Raw genomic sequence first — 21,407 nt, forward strand, 5'->3', positions numbered from 1 at the left:
TCCACTCCACCTCGGCTGAAGAGCAGATTTCCTCAGGTGGACTTTTACCACAACCCCATGTCCTGGAAGCAGGGGGTGGCAAGGCCCTGTAACCAGGTCAGGATGACCCTTACAAGAGCGAGCATGAAGAGATTGAACAGTTTTAATTAACTTGCTACAATGATAGAAGGGATTCTGTCACAGGATGAGTGCCCTCTTCAGTCTTTTTGGAAATGGGATATTGTGGTACACAGGGCAAGGGCCTGGTAGGGTTTAGGGTAATTTTAAGTGGCTCATCATTAACCATATATCCAGTATCATTGGAATGGGTTGACCAGAATTTGTTTAGGACCCAGTCTAACAGCCCGTGCCATGGACAGGAGGTTGCAGGCTGGTGCTCGGAATCCAAATGGGTGATCTCCTGTAATACTGCCAGTACCTCGTCCTCCCTGTGACCCGGAATGTCAAGATATGTACTATCCAGGTAACAGAAAAGAGAGCAGTTCAGTTTAAATAACAAGTCTAATCAAAACAAATTCAATGGGGAACAGGGACTCAACAAGGAAACATGCTTGTTGGAAACACATGATGAGGTATTGGAGTCCCTCCTATGTCCACCACATTAAGGATTTTAGCAGAATGCATCATTTGTGAAAACTCAGAAGATTTTAAAGTGCAGCGTGATGCTTCCGTGTCCACAAGACATGACATTTTCTGACCTGCAACAATACAGTCAACATACGGGGCAGTAGAATCAATCAAAATCAGTGGCGAAATAAGTACAGGAACCCCTTGGCAATCGTAACCATCGATTGATAGCACTGGCAGTAGAGGTGGGAACATTGCCATCTCTCCTGGCGTGATTGGCTGCCCGCTTCGACCATCATACATAGGAAGATATTCCACCTGATTTTCTCCCTTCGCTTGTTTGCATGCATTAATCTTTGCTCAATCAGTGTCTTGAGGACAAATTTGAATAATAGTTTGCACCAATCTATCAGTGAATGCTTTCAAATTCCTAGCCGTAGCAGGCTCTTCCGCTGGCCAATCTGCATGTACTTTTAGCAACCTGACTGTATCTGTGGGTAGTGCTGTTTGTAACAGTTGAGTCAGATCAACACAAGTGGGATGATAATAGTCAATAATTACCTGCAATTCCTCCTGAAACTTAACAGGGTCTTCTTGCATCTTTGGAAATCGTTGAACAATGCTAAACAAATCAGTACCACTTTATGGGGCATGTACAGTTGCTATAGTTATCTCCCCCTCCCAGAAGCTGTCTGAGTGGGAATTTACCTACAGTGGTATTAAGCGTTGGGTTCGTAAATCTTTCAAACACCTGAGGATGGTGAAAACCGGTTAGACATCTGAGCCTGTTGCGTAGGAGTGAATGGGGCATCCATAGGATTTATTGGAGTGGACTGGAGATAGGTTGGTGGTTGGGAAGAGTCTGTACCAACCACTCACCTGTCAGGTATTTCCTTAAGGATAGTCAGATTAGAAATGTGCACAATATCTTCAGAACTTTCTTTTAACGTGGGCTCTCCTTTACAGGATATAATCGTTTGTACCCACCGGTATGGGCCGGTACCAGCAGGTTTAATTACTCATTTTTCAAAACTTTTACTTGCTCCTGGAGCTTCTCTTGAGTGTCTTTTAATGACTGCTTCTTGGACTCAGCCTGCCTCTTCGTGGCTTTGGTATACCAGTCAAGATAACTGTGCCATTGCCATTGGTGTACACTGTGAAGGCATCATGAAGTACGACACAGACTTCAAGTTTAAACAAAAGATGTTTATTTAACTGAAACGTCAGGATGGTTGAAGGCCTAACTTGACCTATACTAATGTGGGTTTTCCCTATCTGAACAAAACTAAGGAAAGTCTGTGCCAAATAGTTCAACTTAAAAGGCTGTCTGTGTCCAAAAGATATCCTTGCCCTCACAACTATAATAAACTAACATGTAGGAATGTCAGACTCAAAATAAACAGTGTTTAACTCAAAGTTCTAAGCTTTTTCCAGCTCACAGCTTTCTCTCAGCTCCTCCTCCCCAAGCATAAGAAAGTTCCATGAAAGAAAAAAGGTTACCTTCTTCAGTTCAAGGCAATATAGTTCATGACCAATCCTTGGGATTCCCTTCCCCACATTCTAAGTAGTACAATCCAAAATCAAAAGGATCTCAGGACTCTGTTCCCAAGATGACAAAAATAGTTAAAAAGTGTTGCAGTGATTTTGTTAGGCTTGTCTCGTGAGGTCTTTAGCTTTCGCCATTTACAATTCTGTGGTCTAGGTACAGTTTACAGACCACACGGTCCACCCATCACAGGTCACGCAACCAGAATCCCTGGACTCTCATTGAGGCTTGTTTTGAGGTGCCCTTAGCTTTCACCATTCAGGGTTCTCTGGTCTAGGTGCAGTTGTCAGACCATGTGGTCCACCCATCACAGGTCACGCAACGAGGGTCCCTGGACTTCTCAGCCCCACACACAAGTTCCTTGGTGCTTGCTCCTGTGTGCCCAGTCACCCTTACTTGACTCTCCTGTACTGGCCTCCTGGCTTTAGGGTACACTCTTATATTTCATTGTCTTCTCCTTGATTGCTTTGTGGCCCTGCCGCCATGTATCACACCCCCTTCGCCAAGCTTTTGGATTGCCACACTGCAGTCACTCAGAAAAATTAATTGTTCATTTTTCTTGAGCCTTTAATGTAGTCAACTGTAAGGTTAGATATAATTAGTTGTGCAATATAGGTTTTAAGGCTCACTCACGTTGTCCCAAGGTTAAAGTTTGGAGTTTGCTAGTCAACCTGCTAGTTTGTTTCATGGAAGTTTTCCCTGTAATGCAGTATTCAATAGGCATTGGTTTTATTTCAGGGTAAAAGTTTCATATGGTTTGATAAGTATATGGGCGTTTCTTGCAATGTTAAGTTTTCATGTAGTTCAGTATTCAGTATACCTTGGTTTCTTGCAATGTTAAGTGTTCATGTTGTTCAGTTTTCAGTATACCTAGGTTTCTTGCAATGTTACGTTTTCATATAGTTCGGTATTCATTATACCTAGGTTTAGTTTATGTTTTCATAGAGTTCGGTGTTCAATATATGGACGGGCAGTTGCCTGCAGTCCTGTTCGGAACTCCCTGATGCTTGCGTGTCCCTCTGACACTCACCAGCAGTCTGCTCCTCTTGCCTGCAGTTCATTGTGGAGGTACCCAGTATCTGCATGTCCCTCTGACACTCATCAGCAGCCTGCTCCTGCTGGCTTCTGCTGCTGTCTCTGCTTCACTTCTGGGGCGGGGAACACAGCCAATGCAAGCCCTGCTCGCCCTGCTGCTTCTTCACAGACGTGGACAGCATGCTCTATACTTTGGGTCTGCGGCATACTGGTTTGGCATCCAGCCCCACTATGGCTGCTCCCACAAACAGTGGATCCCCTGCTTGTCCTGCATGGTTCCCTTTGTGAGTTCTTCTCTGGCTTCTCTGCTGGCCTCTCTGCGGGATTCTTGCTTCTTCCTCTCGCCTCTCACTTTATGTACCTGCAGCCTTCTAACAGGCTGCAGGTGTGCTTGGTCAATTGGATCTGCCTGACCATAGTTAGGCCGGCATGCCTGACCTTCCCAGTGTGTGGGATGCATCTTCCTCGTCCCAGTACCTAAGTGATGAAGAGAGGTAATCTTCACTACTCCCATTTGCCTCTTCTTGATCTTAGTACTGTTAGGTGTTGTGTCCGGAGTAATGAGGGGAACTGGCTTGGAACAGCCCATGAAAGTTGGGGGAGGGATTATATTGACTGCCATTAGGGAAAGGGGGATAACATGTCTCGCCTAAGGGCATCCCACTCCCAATCCTCAAGCACCCTCCACCCAGGTGATCCTCCCTCGTTTCTCCACCCCAAGGGTCAGGATTCAAAAGTGATGGTCTTTCCCTGGCTACCTGCATAGAGGATCCAAGGGAAGTAGGAGTGAGAATACCCTCAGGTTTCTCACAACACGTGCACCTTACTTTCTAGTACCTTGTGCAAATTCATTATCCTGTCTAAATCAAATGTGCCTTCCTGGGGAAAGTGTCTAGGTGACTCCGTCTGTGTATATTTGTGCCAGTGTTTCAAATAATTACCTGCTTTTGGTGAATAGAGAGTAAATATGAAGTGTGCTGGTCTCCCTTTAGTAGGAAGCAGCGCTTGTCTAGACTGCCTTGAACACATTATCTCAGGGATAAGACAAGGTATGGCTTACTACGGATCCAGGTCCGTTCCTGATCCATCTGCATCAGGACGCTATTGAGTACCATGGCTGGCGGTGTGGGTATGGCTCATCAATTTAACTGCTCTGCCGCATCTATTCAGAGGCTTGCGTATCACCCATAGCTCCTTCCCCGGTACAGAAATTTGAGAAACACTCGTAAGTGTTGGTTAGATTGGGGTAACTGTTGGTTCGCAGCTTATATCCCCAATCGCACTACCCACAATGCATAGAGGTATTAAGCTTTTAAGAGACACAAATGTGGAAGAATCAAAGACAAGACACATAATCAGTAGAAACACAGCCTATTACAGCTCCCATACTAGATAGAAAAGGGTGAGAAATAAAAGTGGGATCGCAACCTGAGTTACACATTTACGGTTTCCAGTGATGAGGTATACATTAAGACAAGACAATCATGGGGGTTTCATCCAAAATATTTTCTTTGCACTCATCCAGAACACATTCACCCTAACCCCTGATTGGTCCTACCCTCAGGCCTGGCTGCAGCGCAGCGGGAATCCAACGTCTAACGTCACTAATTCTGATAAGGAAAAAGGATCTCTCACAGCTACGGTGGAAGCAGTGACAGACACAAATCCAACAGCAACATGAGACACAAAGTTCAAAGCATCCCTTCCCTCCGAACCCCTCATCCTTTATACCCACCAGGGATTATACTTTCCAATCTAAAGAGGTGGTCCCAACAGGTCAAGGTTGCACACTAAATCCGACCTGCTAGCAAAGAGCAAAGCATAATTATATCAGCTTTTGACACCAGCTGCACTCTTTCAAGTAAGCCAGTGTTATCAGGGAGGTCAACCTGTCATAACTCAGTTAGTCAAGGTGACTATACTCCTAAAAGATTCCCATACACTTTGAGGCATGCAAGAGTGTTAGCAAGGTGACGACTTCCGCTCCCCTATGCCACTTTTCTTAAGAAAGCAAGAGCTTAGATCCCACTTGCATAGGCCAAAAGGGAAGCATGTTAGAAATGAGAGATGGGAAAGTGAGCATTCCAACCAGCTAGGTGAGAGGCCTTCATTGTAAGGACATGCGCAGTAAATACTACAGTTTCTACCTAGCATAAGCAAGAAACGTTGTTTAAACATGACAGGTTACAGGACTTAGTTGCTATAATACTGCAGTGCCAGGCGTAGGGGGTGCAAAACATTTTCATTTCCCAATCTCTGAATAGGTTGAGAGGTATGGTGAAGGGAAGGAATGTGTTCTTCAAAACATGGCTACATTCTCGAAGAGCGCCTTCATATCAAAAGCACACATCACTATAGCAGTTATTGACTCCATGTGTGCTTGCTTGTCCACAGAGAATTGGGATGGCACTGTGAAACCTTCGGGTTATAGTGCCTCTTCACTCCTACTACAATACATACCATCTGAACTCCAGAGGGGAAGACGATGGTGGCCAAGGTCTGGAGAAAGTCTGCATTGATCCAGAGAGGGTCGCAAGGATAGCGGTGGTAGACGAGGCAGAGGAACTGCATCACGCTGCCAGGGTAGCTGATTTCCCAGGAGTCCTTCAAGGCTGCGGGAGGCTTAACATCAGAAACGCAGGGTTACACACTGGACACAGCTGCATGTCATGGTACCAAGCCATCTCAAAGCCATTGTATATATTTTATTTTATTGGTTATTTATAAGGCGCTTACACAGCAGGACACTGTATCAAAGCGCCACAAGGGAAAAGGGAAGGGAACAAGGGAGCAGTAAACATAGAAATTGACAATGAAAAAAAGGAAACAAAATAACAGTCCTACTAGGCCTTGTGACATTCAGAGCGCGCAAGTGCAGTGAATTAATTGTGTACATGAATGAATGCATTTTATACATTTAGATACACAGCCAGGCTTAAATAGACTACAAGCTGAAGGTAGGCGTACATCCCATAAGAACACTGATGGTCGGGCACAAGTCCATTCAACTCCGGGATGGACAGACACCCCCCAATGAACTCAATGGGAGTCAGCCGTTAAGATAATGAACACCCTAGTGGTCTGTATTACATCCAACTTTATATCTCAGATAGACTTAAGTAAGGTGTCTGAAACATGGTGCAATTCCTAAATGCAATAAAAATGCTAAGGACCCGAACATATCCAGTCAACAGAAGGATGTCCAGGCATACCCCCGATAGCCAGCCATGCTTATATCAAACACACTAATGGCCAAGGTGATATCCAATAAACTCACTGATGGTTAACCATGCCGTCAATAAACAGAGAGGTTCAGAAAAACATCTATTAAGCACATTGATGCTCAGGCATACAACGAAAAAACACTTGCATGCTTCGGTATGCATGCAATAAACACAGATTGTCCGTTTTACAAGCTGTAAACATCCAAATGGACAGGCACATACCAATGTACACACCAGCGGTGCCTCTCACCTGTTACAAACAGATATTCAGAAGCACGTTCAATTGACATATAGGGATGCACGAAGTAAACACACTGATGGAAAGGAGTGTATATATATATAGCATAATTTCACTGATGGCACTGGCCAGCACATGAATCCTAAAGCACAATGTAATCCAAATGGCACAGGTGCAGGTAGTTTGGGGGAAGACAGCGCAGCAGAGGGTGGTGATTAGGAGTCACCGGATGGGGGTAAAGGAGGACCGATCACTGGTGCTAAAAAGCTCACCTTGCCTATTGTGACGTTCACCATTTCCAGCAGCAGTAGTGCAGCCTCGGTGCACAGACCAGACCGCACCACCTGCTCTCGGCTGTGTGACTGCAGCACTGACTGCAAGGCCAGGTCCAGCGTGCACTGAGAGGAGGATGACGACAGAGAGCAGGAAATGGAGAGAGAGAGAGAGCAGTGTCACTTTCAGGGTACAAGAAATATACATTTACACCAACACAAACATCCCAAAACAGCTGTATTAGTTAAATCTGAGTCGCTTAATAATCAAAAGCTTTTGAGGAATAGCAAACATGTTGGCTTCTCTAAAGGACAGCAATGTCAGATCCCATGAAGAGACTTCCCTACATAACATTTCAATGGCCGTGCTAGGATGCCTTAGAGAGTCCTCATCACAAGCCATTGAGCAGGCCTACCAGCCAATCCTTGGCAGGTCACCACTATGTGATCTAGGGTAGTCTGTCCACAGTCAGGATCAATGCCATGAGTGCAACTGGCTCGTTGCCTTTGTAGCCTTTCTTGGAGATTTGCCTTTCCAATTCCCTCAATGATAGATCATCGGGTAAAACCAGTCTGAGCTGGAAATGTCCATAGACCAGGGGTGGACTGGGAACCAAAATAGGCTCTGGAATTAATCTTCAAAGTGGCCCCATATTACACATATTTAGCAAGCCCAACCCTTTTACTGTGAGAAAATGTGCAAATAAAATAGTTTACCATACAAAAGAGGCCCAATTTGCAGAGGCCTACTGGGAAATCTCCAAAGTTCCCTATAGGCCAGTCCAGCCCTGCCAAATACCGTCTTTAATGCAGGCGACAGACCAGATACAAGTTGGGTCCAATCTAAGAGACGGTTTGTGTCTGTTAGGCTTGATGCTGCCATAAAGGCCAACATGCCAGCATTTATAAGAATGACGACATCGTTGAGAGTATGCAGAAATATAATTTTTGGATATGTAAGGAAATTGCCTAGCTCATCCATCTTCATAGGGTTTCGGTGCCAAAGACCCTGAACAACCTGTGCTATTTGATAAAAAGGTTTTTTTTTCACTGTGATTTTATTGATTTTCACATTCAACAATCAACTCACCCCTTACCCACTCCCTCCCCCTGCCAGAAGTATAGTCCCTCCTTTGGAAGTTTGTTTTCCTCTCAGGATCCCACAATCTCCAATATTCTGATCTTGTTTTGGCACCATTGTTCCATATAGTCAATAACTCAATACCAGTCCCAGTCTTTCTTGAATCCCTCTTGATCTCCCTGGGTTCTATATGTTACCCACTGGAGTGATACAAAGTTCCACACTTTCTGTAGCCCGTCTTGGAGTGTGGGTGGTGTTTGCTGTTTCCATTGTTGTGCTATCACCAGCCATGCCGCTATTGGTAAAATCATGCATTTTCGACTTTGGCTCTCACATTCCACACAGCCAGAGCCTTTCCCCAAGCTGTCCCACCACCGGAACATGCTTTGCATTTGTGCTTTTACCCTGTCCCAAAAAGTTTGTAGGACCGGGCATTCCCTCCATATATGTTTCTAGTTCCCCACTGTCTTGCATCCCCCTCCAGCATTGATCTGAAGCCTTGGGGAAACATAGCATGGATCCTCTTGGGGGTATAGTGCCATTGCAGGAGGATTTTAATCCACATTTATCTCACCTGTATGTCTCTAATTAGTTTTGGGATAGCTCCCCACAAGTATTCCCACTGGTTCTTTAAAATGTTGTGGGATGTATTTACCCATGCATCCGAGCCATACCTCAAAACTGTGCAGTACTGACATGAAAACATCATGATGGCTAAGCTTCCCAGAAAATGCACAGGGAAATGCAGGAAGAATAGGCTGCCACCCATTTTTGCCGATGTTATGGGCACAGAAGGACACTGCCTAAAACCACCATTGGACTACCCGCACAGTAGTCTGAAACCATTGGGAATGGCAATGCTGATTGCCAAATGCAACCTAGAATTGTGGGGAATTCATTCTTCAATCCCAAAAATGGGTGCAGTACCAGTACTCACCACTATCCAAAAGCCGGCAATTTAAAACAACACCAGATTTTACTTTTTTGTAGAAAACTGAATAAATGAACCCAAAACAGGCCAAAGAAAGACTTACTGAGAGGTGGATACAATGTAAAGTGATATTCTGAAGTGACTTGAAGGTTTATAACAAGACTGGCTGAGCTGTGGATTGCAGCAGTTTAAGTTGCACTGGGTTAAAGACACTAAAATCGAAAATGTTTAGATGAAATGAGTGACCTATGTTTGGTGTCACATGCCTTTGTAACTGTTGAAATGTCATAGTTTTGCACTTAGAATCAGCATTCTAGCTGCATATGTAAAAATGTTTAGTTTTATTTGAATGCAGGAACTGGGGAACAAAAAGTGACATTTTATCTGAAACTGGCTTAAAGAGATTCCAATTCTGCCTGGCAACTACCCCCATCAGGAGTGAAACTTGAGTCACAACTGTGTTCCCAGGCCTAGCTGCCCTTTTGCTGCTCACACAAAGGATATGCCATCTATCTGATAATTGAATTACCTGTGCTCTGCAGGAAAGTGAACAAAGCCCTGTCCTGGCTCAGGCAAAGGTTTTATTGGCAGGAGTCGTAAATGGTCGTAAAAAGTGGCTTCCTCCTGAGGAAAGGGAAGGGGCACTGCCTGTGAGAGCAAGCTGGCTTGGCAGAACTGGATAAACCAGTATTTCTACCTTGTGCTGAGAGGAAACCACACCCCTTTGGAGCCAGAACATAACTTTAAAAAGATGGATCATTCATAGAGCGGACATGTGAAAATTTTATAAATGACACCATAATTCTTGTGATTTTTCTGCCCACATTTTAAGAGGTTTTTCGACCCGGTGGCGTGTTCAGGGGGGTTTTAGCGGAAAAGTGGATATTACTCTAAATGTATGCATGTTAAAAATCTGAAACTTCATCAGTTAATGTCCGTACTCCCTGCACACATGTATGTAAAGTTGGGTCAATGTCAGAAATTGAAAAATCTGTTAAAAAGTCAATTATGTGCCATTTCTGAATGCAAGCTCTTAGAAACAGCAGATTTGGACAGAGGCATGGCTACATTCAGCCACACCATGTATATGTAATTTCAAGCAACTGTGTAACTGTGAAATATGTCTTTTATTATCAAATATAGAATGTGTGCAATCTGACAGAGGAGTGTCCTATCTGCAAGCCATAAAATGACATCACGCTGACACACACTTCTTTCCCCAATCAAATGATAAATGGAAGTTTGACCAATTAGAAGCTGAGAGAGAGGTAGGGTCAGTGATGCTAGAACACACCCACATTCTAAACACATAAAAGCAGACAGACAGGACAGATAGAGACCTTCAATTCCATTTGCTGCAACGCGCTCTGCCGGACCATACAACATCCAGAGATCCAGACTTCAAATTCATAAACCTCCAGAGAGCCAAACTAGAGACTTCAATCTATCCAGAACTAAGAGACCAGACCAGAGAGAAAGCAGTGCTGTACCCAGAGAGACCCAGACCAGCAGAGAGAGCTGACCCAGATCACTGTGAAGTGCAGAGGCCAGACCAGACCAGAGTCCAGTTTAAAACCCTGACCAGATCCGTGACGAGGCCCATTTCACTCAAGAATATAGTGTGAGTACCTAGAAAACTGTGCAGAACCAATCTCCTAGTTAAAATAATATAATTCAATCTAGCTTAATCTAAGTAGAACTGTCTCCTAACTGTCATTCATTTGCAAAGCTGTCACTTGTCATTTCCTAGTTGCAAGCTGCACTTGTCTTTTTGAACTTTAAAATTTCAAATCTGAAAAACGACCTTTATTTAATCGCTCATATCTCCGCAACCGTTTGTGCTAGAGACTTGCAGTAACTTTCATTTGGAAGATGAGATCCTAGGCTTTCCTAGGACCCCAAAACGATAGAGATAGTCCTTGTGGTTCCTCTGTAATAGCGCTCGGCGCATCCGCGAATTTTGCCGCGATTTGCAAATTTCTTCACGTGTAAAAGACAGCAGTTTTGCTTTTCCTTGCCAAAAACTTCGTTTACCTGCTAGTTACTACTAAAGCATTGTTAAGGTGATCCTGAATTCATAGAGAGTAGCTATCACTCACCCTGAACCTCTGAAAGGGAATTAAAAGCATTTTAGCATATTTTTTTAATTCATTGCCAGCACATATCAAAGCAATTTGGGCCTGTGTTTTCAAACTTCTGTAGTCTAAGCTTGCTGGGGTGAACTGATTTACATTGATTGCATTTCTGAGAACTGTGTGTTTTCCTTCCATTTCCTTGCCTTGCATCAAGGGGGGGGAGGGGATTGCCAGAGAAAAGTGATTACATTGTTTGGTTGAAGTCATATTGAGTATTTTCTGTACTGCATTCATTGAATATTGCATCCACCTGAGCTTACATAAAGCATCCTCTACCACATTATACTTTTGTTCCTATTTACCAGTGTGCTACCTTATCCATTTCATGTCAACTCATTAGTGATTATAAGAAGTGTGCTAGTGCCAGATTCTCCGTTGTTGATCTTTATCATATCAGATTAAGTGTGCTATTCAATTATTAATTTATTATAAAGTGTGATATATATATTTTAATTTATCAAATAAACCTTTTAAACTTGCAAAACAGAACTACTTCTTGGCTCAGTGGGGTCAGGGGGATTCCAAGAGAGGGGTGTTATATAGGGGTAGTCATCCAGAACGCATGAACTGGACATAAAGATATATCAATAAGGGTTTTCATTCAGTATTATAGACTAGGCGTTGACTTAGCTGTAGTGTTGAATTGAATCCTCTTACAAATTGGGGGCTCGAGCCGGACGTTTGGGTTAGAATACCACTTGTGCAGCTTAATACAGTGTGCTAACTGACGGGATACATACATCCGGTCGGATCACCACGCTGCATTACGCTGTGAAGCATTCCTCAAAAGGGACACTCCAAGAAAAGTTCTGTTCTGCAAAAATAAAATACTAACTTCTGTAAGTCAGGACAGAGACCAATCTCTAGAATGACGACCTTAGTAGACATGAAAATAGCCAGAGAGCACCTCTTGCATAAGCTATTTGTGAGAGGTGAATGGACTGAACAGGGCCAGGATGCCTGGTTGCAGGCCATCACGCGACAGGACACTGAAACAGGGTCAGACTTATGGAGAGATCAGGGTCCATTACATGTGGCCCTGAGTGAACTATATATGGCTCCTAAGGCCAAAGATGAACACGACAAGATTGCCAGGATAGCAGCATACCTGTACCTATATATGGGAGACATGCAGGATAGATGTGCTGAAAGCCAAAATCTGGCAAATAGGCAACAGATGGTATTAGAGAAGGTCCAATCTGACCTGGTCTCTTCTGAGCAGAGGCTGCAGAGGAGCCAGGAGTCAGAAGATGATAGTAGGCAGCACATCATTAAAATAAAGAAGGATATGGATGTGCTGCAACAGGAAAAGGTAGAACAGGATACCAGATTTCTGGCCTTGCAGAAGGAATACCAAGAAGGTTTGGACTCCCTACTGCAAAACCAGAAAAAGCTGGAGCAACAACTGGACTTCAACAGGGTATGTGCTGAGCAGGTAGTCACCCTGCAAGGCCACCTAGATAGAGTGAAGGCAGAGAGCAACAAACTAATTCTGAAAGACCTGGATACCCAGGCAGAGTTTGATCAGGAGCGCCAGAATGCTGGTGCCTTCCAAAGGCAAAGGGACGACCTGGCGGCACAGATGCAGGATCTTAGTCAGGAAAGGGATACCTTAGGCCAGGAAGTCTGCCATTTAAAAAGAAAAATGGAAGAAAATCACCTGGCCCACCAGGGACTGGGTGACCTCCAAAAAGAACGCCAGAACTTGCTAGAGCACACCAGGAGGGTGGAGGATGCTCTAGCAAGAAAGGAGCAGGCCAATAGGGACATTGCCCAGGAGGTAAACCTCCTGCAGCAAAGACTGGCCCAGTTCTCCAGGACCAACCAGGAAGCACAGAGGGAGAATGAGGCCCTCTGTCAACACAATGATAGGCTCCAGCAACAGGTAGCGATGCAGGAGAAACTGATAGAGTCGAGTAAGGCCTTAACAGAGGAACTGAAGGCACAAATGCAGGCTCTTGCATTGCAACAGGGAGCAGGGGCGGATAGAGATGAGGTCCGCTGGGAAAGAGAGACTCCTGACCATAACCGCAGGAGCCCTAACATCAGGGGCCTTCATCTCCCCCAGTCCCTGGACTCTACCACCCCCATGTCCCCTGGCGCACATGAGCACAGGGCCACAGGGATGGCAGATTACTATCCAGCTAAGAGTATGGGGCTCATAGGCCAGTACCACTCAGGAATGGAGGGGTGGGCATCCGGGTATGGGCACCCAAGTACAGTACAGTTCAGTGGGGAACCCCAGGAGAGTAGGCCCATTAAGGGCATCCTGAAAACCTCTGCCCAGTTAGGTCAGTGGAGGGGGTACCCATCAAATCCTGGCAGCAAGGAGGAATCTGAAGACTCCTCTGAACTGCGCAGGACACAGGAGACCAGGTCCCCACATTCTGCCAGCCATTCCCAGGCTCGCAGAATCCGGGAAAACCTGGAAGATCAGACGGGAACCTCTGGGAGCAGTGCCTCTGAGTCCGAGGATGAATGGACAAGGGTTACCCGAACCAAAAAGGCCAATAAGGCAAAAAGGGCCTTGCTTAAGGACCCCTTAAAGCAGATTAAGGCGATCAGGAGCGTCATCACGCCTTACCATAAGAACGCTAAGTATTCTGTTTGGGAGCACTTAGAGTTGTTTGAACAAATGATGGAGACTTTCCATTTGAAGGACAGCCAAAGCTGTATTCAATATGTAAAGTGGACATTCTCCCCGGAATACTCCAGTTTCTTTGCGGGGCTGGAGGATCAAAATCATTTAAGATGGTCCACATATAAGGCAGCCATCCTGAAACATTTTTCTGTTCACAGAAATCCTCAAGAGGCTCGCAAGGCAGCCTACAATTTGCAATGTGGGGAGGATCAGGCCCCACAAGAATTTGTGCAGGAGTTAAAGCGTGCTTTTGCACAGACCACAAGAAGGGTGCGCACAGATAGTAGAGAGTTCATAAATACGTTTTTCCATGCCTTGCCCAAATACATCATGACCCAGCTCGTGAGGGATTTTCACGAGAAAAGATCCTTAGATTGGGTCATTGAACAGGCTACCCGGATCTATGAGGTGCAGAAACCGATAGATAGCAAAAGTAATGCCCAGAAAAACCCCAAAGCCAACACCACCCCTGCTGCTGCCAAGGTGGCAGAGGTAAAGGTCACCCCCGTTTTAGATTTGGAGATGGGGGGGCCTAAAAACCTACCTGCACCTAATAATGCTAGGCCCAGAAGGTCCTCGGGCCAGTCACAAACAGGGAGCCAGGGAGGCAGCCCCACAAATGGGGTCCCTCGCTCTCCTGATTATGTAAGTCCCCGTTACAAGGGAAACAGACCCATCCTGGGTTATGTGTGGACTCCTCCAGCCCAAGGGGGGGGATCCAGCCAAGCACCTAACCCAGGGAACTTCCCTCCTAACTTCCCACCGGAGGGCAGAAACTCTCCAAATCCTGGGCAGAATTTTTTCCCCAGGTATCCACCCAACTTTCAGCCCCAAAACCATCCATCTTTCTTTCCCCAATTCCCTGAGCCCAGACCACTGAATCCGGGAGAGGGGAGGCCAAGGGTGGAGGGGTACCCAAATCTTCCCAACCCGGGGTATTACCAGAGGAGGGATAGCTACCCTTCCCGGGATCAGCCCAGGGGAGAAAACAGGGCCCCGTATCAGCCTGAGCGGGTTTCCCAGTTAGAGCGCCAGGTTCAAAACATGGCGCGGGATATGGGTCATATACTGAGGGCGCAGCAGAACCCTCAGATCAGCATGCCGGCGCAGAACGCACCCAACTCTGGACCTGGTGCTCCAGAACAATGACGGGGGCAGCACCCCGATAACTCACCGGTTCCCAGGGAGGAGGCACAAGGGGAAGGGGGGTGTAAAGCCTTGGAGGAAGCTTCCTTCCTCACTTGTAAACAGCCCCTGGAAACCCAGGAACCGGAAACAAAATCTCTTGCCCCTGAAAGTCTGCCTCCTAAGGAGCAGAGGGGGGGTAGGAGAAACAAAAGACCCAAACAGACTCAGTTTGAGGAGGAGGTACAGATCTTCCAATTTGAGGGAGAGGGATCCTCAGAGGATCCTGAGAAAAGGATCTTCTCCTTCAGAGAGGGGGGAACTCCTCCCAAAGAAAAATGGGTCCCTAGGAATGCAAATCCAGACTGGGGAGATGTGGAGACTGAGCTACCGCCGCCCACCATCTCATCCCAGAACCAACAGCAAGAAAATCCCCGGGTTCAAACCCATACTGGGGACTGCCTCCAAAAAGGGGGGGGCGGCCCAGAACTGGAACCAGGGGAACCCACAATGGCTCTGATCTCCAGTTGCCAAATTTTTCTTTCAGATTCCCAAGACTCTCCACAGAATTCTGCCCAAATCTCTTCGCTAGCAATGTCCAAAACCAGAAAATTAGCCCACCAGTTGTCCAAAAATGTACACTATCTGTGCCCCCTTGAGGAGAAGGAGGGAAGATATTATGCCCCGGTACAAGTACAGGGGCAGGGTACAATCTCGGCACTGGTGGACACTGGATCTCAAGCTACCCTTCTGTCCAGAAGGGCCTTTGACGAACTGAATGCAGGAAGGGGAGAGAATTACCAAATTCCTCTCACCTCTCTTCCTGGACAACTACAGAACTTTGACGGGAAGGAAATTCCCGTTGAGGGGACTGCAGACTTGGACATTAAGATCGGGCGACACAAGTTGAAACACCCGGTCATAGTTGTGACCCCAGAGGGCACCCCTTGTTTACTAGGGAATGACCTCCTGAGAAGGTTGTCACCCCTAATAGATTGTGTAAACAAGGTCCTCTGGACCCAGACTAGCCGACCGATAAAATTAAAACAGAGTGTCAACCATGTTAGTTTAAACGGCACATGCCACATGGTTGAACAAAAACCTGACCAAGTAGAATTTCACTTCCAGAACCACCAAATTCCAGACGTGACAGTAATAGCAGTAGGACAACAGACTGGTGATGGGGGGTCCTCTCTATTTCTGAAAATCAACCTTCCTTCCAGTCTAAAGTGGTATTCCACGCTGGAAGGAAACACTCTGAAATTCTATACCAATCCACAACCTGAAACTCCCACTCCTATAGTCCAGAAAGATGTGAAATCAGCTCAAAGCCTGGCTGATATTCAGCAAATTGGAGAGCAGTTGTTCATCCCTGTTCAGTTAAATGATGGGAAGGACTCTGTTCTCGCTCGAGTGTGTGTGAACAACGGTAAGAGCTTCATCAGCGAAGCCATGTTCCGCCAACTCCCAAAAGATCCAGCCATTCCCACATTCCAACTGATAGACAAATGGGAAATGGACCTGGAAGCGCCTAATTCCAAACATCTCCTGCCAAGCAGGTGTATGCACAAAATCTCCATTGGCAACAAGAGCATAGTCCACAATTGTTGGGTCGTGCGAGACGTCCCTGCCGCCTTTTACTTAGGCAGTGACATTCTCAATCGCTTTGCCATTAGTTTGGACCTAATAAACTTCAAAGCTTGGTCCCGATTAGCGGATAATCCCATGGGCTTTGATGATCCAGAAAAAGCATTTAGGTCAGCTCAATTGCTACCTTATGCAGTTGAAATTCAGGTTAAAGAGTAAGTCACCATCCCAGAAAGGACCCGACAATTCTCCCTGGAAGTGAAAGTTAAAAGGGGACAAGAGTTGAAAAACCCTGATGCTTACATACATCTAAATGCTTCTCTCCAACAGCAAGGGTTGGGGGTAAACCCAACACCATTAGTCAACATAGAACATGACACCATTCTAATAGAGGTGGATAACAGCGACTTAAAGAGTATTACTCTAGCCGCAGGCACCATTATTGGAATGGCGGTTGATGACCGACATTTCTCCATTGATCTTGTAAATGAACTGTTAGGACCAATCCCCAAGGACTGTGTTGACAGTGACAGCGATGACAATACAACACCAGACAGGATTTTCACCCGGCATGGGGGGAACTTCCTGGTGTACACTTCCTGCCCCTATGGTAAGGAAGATGTGACTTGTGACTTCAGGAGGGAGGAGGTGATTTTCCAAGTCCATGAGGGCTGCCTTTTCCACCTGAAGCCTCCAGTCCAAATCAGCACTCTGACCAGGGACTTCTCCACCCAGCTGGAGGAGGCCGCTGAGATAGCCAAACCAGAAGTCTTTCCAGGCTTCAGGCAGATGGTGGAAGAGAGAGTCAACCTAGCTGATGCCTGTGTGACTCTGGAACAAAAGCAAAAGTTGAAACAAGTTTTCTTGGATTTCCAAGATCTCTTTGCGGTAGACTCATATGACTGTGGTCGCACTGACATCCACACAACAACAATCCCCACGGACCCTGGCATGACTCCTGTGTTTGTGAAGCAATATCGCTTGCCTCTCGCATCAATGGAGTCCCTTACTGAAATAATTAAGAACCTTGAGTCCCGGGGAATAATCCGTCCAGTCCACAGCACCTTCAATAATCCGGTGCTGGGAATATTGAAGCCAAACGGCCAGTGGAGACTCTGTGCTGACCTTAGGGAGCTCAACAAACGGGTCCATACTTCCCGATGGCCTCTGCCCTACATTGACCAAGGGCTGGCCCAGATCCAGGGGTCACAGGTATTCACTGCAATAGACCTGACCAATGGATACTGGACTGTGCCTGTCAGTAGGGAGGACCAATACAAACTGGCTTTTACCTTTGGGGGCCAGCAGTACACATGGACCCGGACTCCCTTCGGATACCTTAACTCCGGCAATGAATTCAACATTTTCCTACATAAGGCCATGCCCGACCTGGGTGCGAGGGGTAACCTGGCTTATGTAGATGATGTCCTCATCAAAAGTTCATCTGTGGAGGAACACATAGCGGAGATCCGTTATGTTCTGACGCAGTTGAGGGCCGCCGGAGCAAAACTTTCCTTTCAGAAAGCACAGTGGTGTAGAACCCGTGTTAATTTCTTGGGGCATGAGATTACTCCTCAGGGCCTCTGTCCCCAGGAAAAGAAAGTGGAAGCACTTCAGAAACTGAAAGACCCCACAACTCTGCGAGAACTAAGGAGCCTCCTTGGACTGACTAATTACAGCAGAAAGTTCATTGAGGGCTACGCAGAGATCACCAGACCCCTGATTCATCTCCTGAAGGGGGGGGTCAAGTGGGAATGGGGTCCAGAACAAGCCGAGGCGGTAAAACAACTCAAAAGAAGCCTCTCACAAGCGCCTTGCCTAGCTTACCCTGTCAGAAACAAGGAGTTCTTCCTGGAGACGGGGTTCTCTGATACGTGCTTGACGGCAGTATTATACCAAAAGCATGACAAGGTCAATAAAGTAATCTCCTATGCGAGCAAAACTTTATCCTCTGTGGAGGAAAAATTCAACGATTGTGAGAAGGCACTCCTGGCAACGGTGTGGGCATTGGAGAATTACCGCCCGTTTATCCAGGGGGAACACATCATAGTGGAGACTCCACACCAGCCTCTGCAATATCTCCAAAGTGACAGAATCCGGGCCGGAAATGTGAGTAATTCCCGAATTACTTCCTGGATTCTGTCAATGCAAGGCTTTCCTGTGGAGGTCAGATATGGCCAAAACAAGAAGAGTCCCCTCGCGCAAGGTCTGGCTGACTTGCATGATTGTGCCAGAGAAAACTGTCTCGAGGACGAAAGTCTGAAAATCAAGGACAACATGGAGGCATACCTTAATTCCCCACACAAAGTCTTTGAAGAAGACAAGTGTGAGGGAATGCCCACTGTGTATGTGGATGGATGCTCTTACCATGTTGACAACAACGGGGAGAAAGAACTGGTGGCCGGCGTAGGGAATGCATGGGTGAATGAGTCCCCAGAACCCTCCGCTGGATACAAAATTGGTCCCCGAAGTAGTCAGGTGGCAGAATTGATGGCTGTGCATCAGGCCATCCTCACTGCTGTCCAGCATCAACTCCACGAACTGGTCATAATCACAGATTCGGATTATGTACGGAACGGGTTCGTGGAGCACCTGGTTAATTGGAAAACCAGAGGCATGTTATGTGCTAACAACAAACCCTTGAAACATGGGAAGTTGATCCAAAACATTGATGATCTGGTCACATCGAATGGGATGACCATCTACTGGAAAAAGATCAAGGGTCATTCCAAAGTAGAGGGACCAGACAAAACTGGAAATGACTTAGCTGATCAGCTGGCCAAAACCGGGGCCATCCAAGGGGATCTAATTGAGATTGAGTCCCTGTTGGGGGAAATCCAGGTCACTGCTATCACTAGGTCCCAGACAAATGCTCACAAAAACCTTTCAATTGCACAATGGAGTAAGGAGACCCCTGATGCTGATTTGATTACTGCTCAGAAGGGGGATCCAATAATTGGTAAATTTTACCAGCACCTTGAGGACCCTGAGAACTTTCCCCTGACGGATACCGATTACATTGGGAAAGAGGACCTAAGAGTGTTGATGAAATGTCCAAAAATGTTCCGGATTCAAGACGGTTTGCTGGTAAGGAAATCCAAAGCTGGCCACGATCAGTGGGTGGTTCCTACCTCATTCCGAAGCCTGATGTTAAGTCACGCCCATGATGCGACCACCGCCGGTCATAGGGGGTTTCACACAACATTGGAAATCTTAAGAGAGGTTGCATACTGGCCACACATGGGGCAGGACCTCGACCAATACTTGAAGGGGTGTCTTGTGTGTGCACAATTTCAGCCATCATCCCTCACGCACCGGGCACCTTTACAAAAGAGGGGGATGACACTGCCATGGTCAGATTTACAAATCGACTTTGTAGGCCCTGTGATTCGCTCGGCTAGGGGGAATAAGTACATGTTGACTGTGACATGCTTGTTTGCCAAGTGGGTGGAATGTCTCCCAGCCCCAAATTGCAAGGCAGAAACTGCAGCTGCCTTGATGATTAACCACATCTTTTCCCGTTTTGGTCTACCTCAAAGGATTGAGTCAGACAGAGGTAGCCACTTCACCAGTGAAGTAATGACAAAGATGTGGGAGATACTGGGGGTCAAAAGGAAGTTGCATATTGCTTATCGGCCAGCTTCTTCTGGGGCAGTAGAGAGATATAACCGGACAATTGTGAGCATATTAAAGAAGTTTGTGGCAGATTCTGGGCCAAGTTGGGATATCCGATTACCTCTGGTCCTAATGGCTATCAGATCTACCCCTTCATCTGCAACCAAAATGTCACCATTTGAGCTGATGACTGGGCGCAAGATGGTGCTTCCCCAGCATTTGCTCTACAGGACCCAAGAGCAGACACTGATAAATGCCTCCACAACTCATGAGTATGTGGAGAATTTAAGGAAACACCTTCAACATGCTTTTGCTTATGCTCAGCGGAATCTAGAAAGATCAGCTGATAGCATGAAGACCCATTATGACCTGAAAACTTCCAGGAAGGAATATCAGGTGGGAGACCGGGTCTATCTATACAACTTCCAAAGGAACCAGGCCAAGTAGCGCAAATTTTTGCCTACATGGAAGGGACCCTTTGAGATCGTCGATAAGATCTCCCCTGTGGCCTACAAGATCCGCATCCCCAAAGGCGGTTCGGCAGAGGGGGAAGACAAGTGGGTCCACATAAACCAATTGAAATGTTGCCATCCCAGGCACACTCTGCAACAACTGGAGGAATCCTCTGGAATCCTAGCGGGTACTGTCTCAGACTAATTCTGTTCCAATCATAAAACATACCACATCTAGTCTCTAAAACATTGTGATTTGCATGAAACTGTCTCTTAGTTATACTGTTTTTTTTTCAAAATAAGAATGTAATGTTTCGTGATGATGAAATGCATATGCTGCCCCACTATCTCAACGGTGGTGGAAAAACGTCTATGAACAGGTATTGCCGCTCTTCCTTTGTCGTCCTAGGAGAAAGAAAACCTTGAGACGGGCCAAGGAGGACGATCCGGAGACCGGGAGCTGAGACGCAACGGGCTCGGGGTACCGCCCAATATTCCCATCAGGACCGGCGAGGAGAACCGATCGATCCGACCGGATGGAGGAAAAGATGCTGAACTGTGCCATCTATTGGAAGAAGATGAGGAAACATCCCAGATCTTGCGAGTCCCATCAGTGAAACCGAATGGCCATCGCAAGAGGGGGGCTTGTGGGATGTATTTACCCATGCATCCGAGCCATACCTCAAAACTGTGCAGTACTGACATGAAAACATCATGATGGCCAGAGCTTCCCAGAAAATGCACAGGGAAATGCAGGAAGAATAGGCTGCCACCCATTTTTGCCGATGTTATGGGCACAGAAGGACACTGCCTAAAACCACCATTGGACTACCCGCACAGTAGTCTGAAACCATTGGGAATGGCAATGCTGATTGCCAAATGCAACCTAGAATTGTGGGGAATTCATTCTTCAATCCCAAAAATGGGTGCAGTACCAGTACTCACCACTATCCAAAAG

At 46.3% G+C, this 21,407-nt stretch overlaps 1 protein-coding gene across 4 annotated transcripts in view; it reads right to left on the reverse strand.

Annotated features, from left to right (window-relative positions):
• WDFY4 (WDFY family member 4) overlaps nt 1-21,407 on the reverse strand; it is a 1,820,746-nt gene that overhangs the window by 901,923 nt on the left and 897,416 nt on the right. For all 4 annotated transcript variants that reach the window (XM_069611160.1, XM_069611162.1, XM_069611161.1 and 1 more), the window contains 2 exons: nt 6,883-7,008; nt 5,609-5,770 (listed from right to left, as the gene is read on the reverse strand). In XM_069611160.1, coding sequence (XP_069467261.1) covers nt 5,609-5,770; nt 6,883-7,008 — 288 coding nt within the window. The remainder of the gene's footprint in view (nt 1-5,608; nt 5,771-6,882; nt 7,009-21,407) is intronic.

Source organism: Ambystoma mexicanum, chromosome 8, assembly GCF_040938575.1.
Source record: "Ambystoma mexicanum isolate Mex_15411 chromosome 8, UKY_AmexF1_1, whole genome shotgun sequence".
In the NCBI taxonomy this organism is placed as follows: domain Eukaryota; kingdom Metazoa; phylum Chordata; class Amphibia; order Caudata; family Ambystomatidae; genus Ambystoma; species Ambystoma mexicanum.